Here is an 8,279-nt window from a genome sequence, read left to right as displayed (position 1 = left end):
GATGGGGGTGTCAGTCAGGATGATGGGGGGGAATGGGGCTGTGTGCTTCCTGAAGTCCACAATAATCTCCACTGTCTTCTGGGCATTCAGCACCAGGTTGTTGTGGCTGCACCAGGACACCAGACGTTCAACGCTCATGAATACTTCACTGGCCTCTCAGAAGCCAGGAAATCTTATACTCAGATCAAAACAGGGAAAACAACCAGGTAGATATAACACATACTTATTACTGGTTTGAACATGCATGTCTAAACATTCAAACATGTAAACATGTAAATATCAAAACACGTAACCACCAAATAGCTACATAACTAGCTTTATAGCCTTTGTAAACACCTCTTTGTATATCAAAGTAGATTTAAATTTACTTCTACACTTTACATAATTATAGGCCAATTTCAGCCCATCCTTTTATCTAAAAAATCTTGAAAGAATTTTTTGATAAAAGTTGTAAAACAGCTAACTGATCATCTACAGAGGAAAGGTTCATTTGAAAAATTGCAGTCAGGTTTTAGAGCTCATCACTGTACGGAAACAGTTTTAGTGAAGGTTACAAATGATCTTCTTATGAACTCTGACAGTGGATGCATCTAGGTGTTTGTCCTGAGTACAGCATTCAATACCGTTGACCACAATATTTTACTAAAGAGATGAGAACATGCCATAGGTATTAAGGGTACTGCACTGCAGTGGTTAAAATCATATCTGTCTAATAGGCTCCAATTTGTTCATGTAAATGGAGAGGCCTCTTCACTAGTGTTGTGTCGGTCGTGAACAAAACGGCTCACGGTTCACACTGCAGGTCCTAATGCTCAATTCCGATTTTTTGATCAAATCAGATTTTTTTGTCTGCTTGTTCACACTACAAATAAAATGTGACAGCAAACGCACTCTAGTGTGAACTCTCAAAGCGGCCCGCATGTGCAAAAGAAGACGTCACACACAACGCGCTCTGTTTAGACCCAGAGCAAACAGCATTGTTTGACTGATGGCCGTTAATATAAAGATTTGTTTCGGACTTTACCTTTCCCAATTTTGCTTTAAGTTATAAAGTTATTTTGTTATTTACAAATGGCCTAATAATTATCCTTAATGCTGTTTTAGAGAGGAGCGGTGCTTCAAAGGATAGTTGCAGATTTCTGTCAGAATCTGCAGATTATACAGTATAAATAAAATGTTCATGTTTCTCCAACGTTGTCTTCCCAGCAGTTTCACCGGATGGCCAGGAAGCGTTCGCGATTTCTTCTCTGGCGCTGATAATTGGTGTCTGTCTTGTGTCAGTGACGTAAAAGACAGATCTGATCAACTGCTCATAACACTTCCACGTTGGAATGGATGTCAGCATGAACTCTCGCTTGTCCACCATTACCTGCCCGAAACCGGAAGTGATGTCATTTTCATGGAAAATATAGTTTTTCACCTTCAGGGCCTTATAAGCTTATACTGATGTTTTTTAAAGTGATGTTTGACTTTATGCTTTTCTGTATAGTTTCTGGGATGCTTAGAACTCAAATTGCACAGCTGGAAATAATTTATTTTGATGCACATGCTGTTTTCTTTGCAAATTTGCATTAGAATATTTATTTTCAGTTTTCCTGCAGTATATAAAAATTGGTGTATCTCAAAAATACAACTATGAAGACACTCAAAATAAATTTCCTGTGGTGGGAAACTATTTTGTGCAACTTTTTTGTATTTATAGTTTTGAGGGCTAAACCTCTTAAATTTCTCTAACTAGAAATACATGTAAAAAAAACAACAACCCTAAAACAATTTTCAATTTTATTGCACTTTTTTGCAATTCATGTAGTTACTATAGACTTAATGCTTACATATTATTAAAATTTGGGATATAACAGTTGTATTGATGTATAGCAACATGAAATGCTCCCAAAAATGGCACTACAGCATGTAAAAATATAAAGATAAGCTCTGGCGGACTTGGCTCTATGATAATACAAAAGCCCTGAGTCACAGACTCAGGACCAGACATTCTTGGATGATAAAAGGCAGTCCTTGTTGTCTCCTTTGCATGAGACTCAAAGGAGAGTCTTAAAGGGATAAATAAAAGCATATTTATATATAAACATATATAAATAAAAAACATGTTTTTTTTTTTTTTTACATTAGTAATTCATTTTTTGCATAATTTTATATTTTTGTTGATGATAAATTAATTAAAGCAGACCTTCCCAAAGTGTGGGATCGCAGAGCCATTGCAGGGGGGGCGCGGCATGAAAAGGGAAAAAACAAAACAATGCTTGGACACTGCTAGAACGGGGCGCCCACACAAACGCAAAGCAGGAGATGAAGTATCGCTGAATACGTTTCCAAACCAACTTCATTCTAAGCCAAAGACTAGAAAATATGGTGAAGCATATCTTCCCTTTGGTTTCACCTGCACAAGTGCCAAGATAGGTCTCCTCAGCAGAATTGGTTTTCCCTGTGTCGAGAGCACGCGCTGGGCTCTTCAAATCACGGACAAACAGTATCCCACATTCTTGATTTTTAGTTCACAAACACTTGTTGTAATAAAAAACTACTCCTGACATTTTGGAGATATTAGCTCTTTATACAGTAAAGTTACAGCGGGATACAAATAATATCAGGCTGATCCTGCCACGATTTGTTCCCCCTGTCTAAATCATGGACAAACAGTATCCCACAGTTGTTTATGTTTTTAAACCCATTTTGCACAGAGAGGCATTTTTTGAAAAATGTATTAATAGCAATGTTGAATATTATTACACAGGTAAAAAAAGAACTACATGTAAAATAATCACACCATGACACCTCTGCCTTTCTAAATAGAGGGACAGTAACTGTGTGTGTATGTAAGCGTGTAAAACCTTACATACACTGATAGAGACAAAATACCGTTAATCTGACTATCTGTCATTCTGCAATTCATCTCCTGTAAACAATAACGTGGCGCACAGCGTGACGTGGAAAAAGGCACATACCTTTAACGTTGCGTGACGAACTCTGTATTCCTCGTCCACACATAAACCCAAAGAAGGAGTTTTAAAAAATCTCTGTTTACGGTGATTCCAAATGCCGTTTATTTTAGTTTATTTTCTTACTACCTACAGATTACTTGTATTTGCTTAATTGTTTACTAAACAATAGCATACTTTTTTTTCCAGTCTTTTTTCAGTCACTTAGATGAGTGATGAAAAATTTCTTAAATTAAACATTTTCTAAAACAGTGGACAAATGCTGAAATAGTGTTCACTCAGAACACAAGAAAATGAAGTTACCAAACATCCTTTCTTTGAGAAAATGCAGTACTGCTGGATGGTACTGCACTGTGGAAACACAAAGACAAAACTTAAGTAATCAAGAAATAAAAAACAATAATATCTTTTTCTGAAAAGGCAGAGGAATCAAGATACACTCACACATGATTTATATGTAGAGAAGAAAGAACTCTCTCATGTAAACAACATGTATTAAAAAAGTTTCACAATAGGACTACACCTGTTAAAAGAACCTGTTAAACAACAACCCATGGTGATGTATGGTGACTCATATGTGTAAGGACATTCTTGCAAATGAAATTCTTTACATGGTTTTATTTCTTGCTGAAATGAAAGTGAATACATGGTGCCAGCCATGGAACTACTTGGTTAGCAAAACATACTGACATGCACAAGTTTAGAAAGATTTTCACAACTGAATGTCTTTTAAAAAAGAGAATCGGGACCTAAGTTTTTATTCATTAAATATATTAATATTTTCTCATGTAACCATTAAATTAGACTATAATAAATGTACTGTAGTAAAAGCATCACTACAATTTTTTTTATAACTAATTGGGGATTAATTGTAATAAAAAAACACTTTCAGTTTCATTTTGTACAAATTAGTTTTCAGACATTTTGTGAAAAGCAGCTCAGTTTGCACACATTTATTTTCTTTTTGAGGGCCTAAGATGAGAGGAATGCATGTGTGTGCATGACGAAAACATAAAGTACATACACACGTAATTTGTTTTGTTTTGTTTAAATTATATGTGTTAAGCTTGTAAAAATAATTTATCTAAATTATTGCGGTGCTCTGAACGGATAATTGGAGGTGAGCTTCCCTCCCTCCAAGACATCTACAGGAAGCGGTGCCTGAGGAAAGCGGGGAGGATCATCAAGGACTCCAGTCACCCCAGCCATAAACTGTTCAGACTACTTCCCTCAGGAAGGAGGTTCTGCAGCATCCGGTCCCGTACCAGCAGACTGAGAGACAGCTTCTTCCACCAGGCCATCAGACTGCTGAACACGTCATAGACACCTCAGCTTCACTACTGGAACTTCAACATTATGCACTACATACTGTACATTAATGCCACTGTTTTGCACATGTCTCAACTCTGTATATTTTTATTTATTGTTGACTCTATTTAATTTGTAGAATATGTGTATACACACACACACACACACACGTAGAAAAACATTTAGTATACACATCCAGAAAATTTTTTTTTGCATATACTATTATATATTGTACATATATTTATTAGTTTCAGATTTAGCCATTCGTATATTTTGCCTGTTTGTGTTATTGTATTTTGCACAACTCTGTTGCTTGTGAAGCTCGCACACAAGAATTTCACTCGCATGTGCTGTATCAATGTACCTGCACATGTGATGTGACAATAAAAGTGATTTGATTTGATTTAAAATATACTATTATTTTATATGATATTCAACATTTTATGTAAACATGATATACAGTAATGAACACATAACACATTATTATTATTTCTAAATATTATAGCACATATAGTGAGCAGGTCAATAGTTGTTGTTTATTTGCTAAAAGAAAGTCTACTGTAATAGTCTAAGTAGAGGCATATGATTCACCATTTTGTGACTGTATTGCTAACATTATTTCTTTTACAAAGCTGTTTTATTGCATTTTTCACTTCTTCTGTCTTTAAAGCATATACAATAGGATTGAGCAAAGGTGGTATGGTGTGTGTCAATGTGTAATTTATCATTCTAGCATTAGGATCAATGTAGAAGGCCATTGCAACTATGTTAGTGATTCCAACTGGCAAGAAGAACATGACCACAAGGATCAGGTGAGAAGTACAAGTTTTTAACGCTCTGACTCGTTCCTCTCTTGAAGTAGTCCTCCTCGGTGCTATGGAAATACAGATATATGTGACTACTATGAATGCTAGGGGAATGATGAGAATTATAATGACTAGGGAAAATGCTAACTTGAAATTTAAAGATGTATCATTACAAGCTAGATGATAAATTGGTCCATGATCACAATAAAAGCTGTTTATTACTAAAGATCTACAGAATGAAAGACGATTAACAAGCCCAACCATGGTTGCAATTACACTCACCAAAAAAATCCATACAAACAGCAGAATAGCAGCAATTGATGTTTCAGTAACAATACTATGATACCTTAAAGGGAGACAAATTGACTTTTATTATATCAAGATAGCACAAGAGTGTGATGATCAAAATGGTGACCACTTCTGGGACAAAAACAACTGTATTATGATGCTAAAACAACTTCTACTCTATTCAAGAATCTGCACAGACAGCAACTTAATGCAAAGCTAGCTAAGAAATCAGAATGTTGACCCCAGCACATCATTCAGTCCAACACCGTCAACAGGTAACAAAGACAGTGATGAGCAGCTCGGGTTGTAGCATTCTACCCTTTATTTCTCAATTTCTCCTCAAAGAGGAGAGGTTAGAAGCCATGGCACAGGGAAGAGAGGCCACAAGTGCTACTTATGCAAAATAGTTTATCGCACAGACAGTTTTTTTTCATCACATGCACAGTACAGCCCTGTGTATGCTGCTCTAACACTGTCCACAAACGTAACAGGGCTGGCTGCTTTAAACTTAATTTGTGATTCAAAATGAACCAAGAAGTAGAAATAGATAAAGGAATATTTTGGATTGGCATAATTACATAATTATACATCAATATATGGGCATCTTTATATTAATATAACTAGATATATTATCTATAGATAGTGTATATATGTGCATATACAAGAACAAATACATTTGATGAAATATGATAAGCACTTGCTTCCTCTTACTTCTTTTCAAATAGGAAATGGTTCATATTTTCTTAGTGGAATTTATTGCCTGAGGTCTGAATGATAAGTTTTGTTCATTGTGTTTATATGATGGCTTTCTTTCAGATTTTATGTCATATAGAAGAACCCATAGTCACATATTCATATGTTTAGGGACATTATTGCTAAAGAAATTATTTTTTTACTTCCTGATCAAATAAAGGTGAATACACAGTTCCAACCGTCCTCCTGGTTTTTACATTTAAATATATAACTTGAAAAAAAAACAGGTACATAAATTCAACTTTCATTCATTCATTGCTTTTTTAAACCTTTTTTCAAGGGTTGTGGGTGTTAAAATTATTTTCCATACAATATACAGTATTCAAAACATTTTATGTAAACATGATATACAGTGAAGAACATAACATAATACACTATTTCTAAATGTAATATTATAGCACAAATAGCTAGAACTTGTTTTTTTTTTTTTTTTTTAAGTATAGTGTAATAGTCCCAAATAGGTCAATATAATAGAAACATTTGGTTCACCATTTTGTGACTGGACTGCTAATATTATTTATTTTCCAAAGCTTCTTGACTGCACTCATTACTTCTTCTGTCTTCAAAGCATATACAATAGGATTGATCAAAGCTGGTATGGTGTGTGTCAAAGTTGAGTTTATAATTCTGGCATTAGGATGAATGTAGGAGGTCCATACAGCAATGTTTGTACCTACAAATGGTAGGGACAAAATAGCAACAAGGATCAGATGAGAAGTACAAGTTTTCAGTGCTTTAAGTCGTTCCTCTCCTGATGCAATTTTGCTCAGCGCTATGGAAATGCAAACATAAGTGCAGGCTATGAATATTAGCGGAATAAAGACTCCTATACTTACAACAACATTTGCCATAATGATATTTAAAGATGGATCATTACATGCCAGACGATATATTGGTCCATGATCACAGAAAAAGCTTTTCACTACAACAGAGTCACAGAAGGAAAGACGATTAACAAGCCCAACAACTAATGTTGTTAGACTCAACATAACAAGCCATATAAACAGCAACATTGATGTAATAGATGTTTTAGTCACAATGCTATGATACCTTAAAGGGAAACAAATTGCTATAAGTCTGTCATATGCCATCGTGACAAGCGTCCATGACTGCACACCTCCAAAAAAAAAAACAAAGAACATATAACTTAAACAGGCCTCATAAACAATGTATCTCCTGTCAAACAGAAACGTATCTAAGACTTTTGGGATGAGAGCTGTGCTCCCACACAAATCTGCCAAAGCCATGTTGAACACAATCATGTATTTAGGAGTATGAAGTGTCTTCACCAGCCAAATAAGTGAGAGAAGAAAGCCATTCCCCAAAACAGTCATGATGTAGACAAAACACAGGAAAACATAGAAATATTTAACATGAGGGATGTTGGAAAATCCACTGAGATAAAATATTGCAGGGCGAACAAATGTGGAATTAGACTTAGTAGTGGCTTTTTCTTCTGAGTCCATTACAAATAGGTTTCCTTAGTCATAAAAATCACAGATAAAAGCATATAACACAAAGTGAAGCATCTGATCCAAAGTTGCTGTAATAAAATTTTGCCCAAACTACATAAGCAGTGCACTACAGTGAGGCGTCTCATGACCAACCTGGTATTTGTATTTTACCTCTAAGACTGTGATGCAGCAGAAGCAAGTAACTTTGTCACATGGCCATCTTATTTTCTACTCACTGGGTGGCAAAAAAAAAAAAAAGTAAAATGCCAGCAGCTCAGGTTTCAGTGTAATATAATAAAATTATATAAATTTAACATCACATAAAAATACTTAGCTTTTCAGGAGGTAACATTGGGAAGATTATTTTAGATCAGCATGATAAATTAAAATACAGATGCTTTAGCTTTAAATCACATTAAATCGTAAATTTAACAACTGTACAAACAGATTTTTCATGTTATTTTGCATTAAATATGTTAATGCGCTCTTTTTAATTTTTGCATTTATACTGATATTTCATGCATCCAAGGAATACCGCCAAGAAACTAGAATCTAAGTCATGACAAAGGAAGGCAAGGTAAGGCATACTTGAATATGTTCAAGTTAAACAGGTTAAAACCTACATCTTTCATTTAGTAGTCTGTTTTCTTTACATAATAAATTCAATTACCATTGTTCTTTGAAAAATATAGTTAATTAATATGCATATTTTA

The 8,279-nt window shown here is 34.8% G+C and overlaps 1 protein-coding gene across 1 annotated transcript; it reads right to left on the bottom strand.

The window, feature by feature from the left end:
- Positions 1–6,567: 6,567 nt before the first annotated feature.
- Positions 6,568–7,578, bottom strand: LOC120734085 (olfactory receptor 1-like). The gene has a single exon (XM_040032658.1). The coding sequence runs from the start codon at positions 7,576–7,578 to the stop codon at positions 6,598–6,600; it is 981 nt and encodes a 326-aa protein (XP_039888592.1). The 3' UTR covers positions 6,568–6,597.
- Between the last annotated feature and the right edge of the window lie 701 nt (positions 7,579–8,279).

Source organism: Simochromis diagramma, unplaced genomic scaffold (assembly GCF_900408965.1).
Source record: "Simochromis diagramma unplaced genomic scaffold, fSimDia1.1 OVJJ01000216.1, whole genome shotgun sequence".
Lineage (NCBI taxonomy): Eukaryota > Metazoa > Chordata > Actinopteri > Cichliformes > Cichlidae > Simochromis > Simochromis diagramma.
This window is presented reverse-complemented; position numbering and strand designations above follow the sequence as displayed.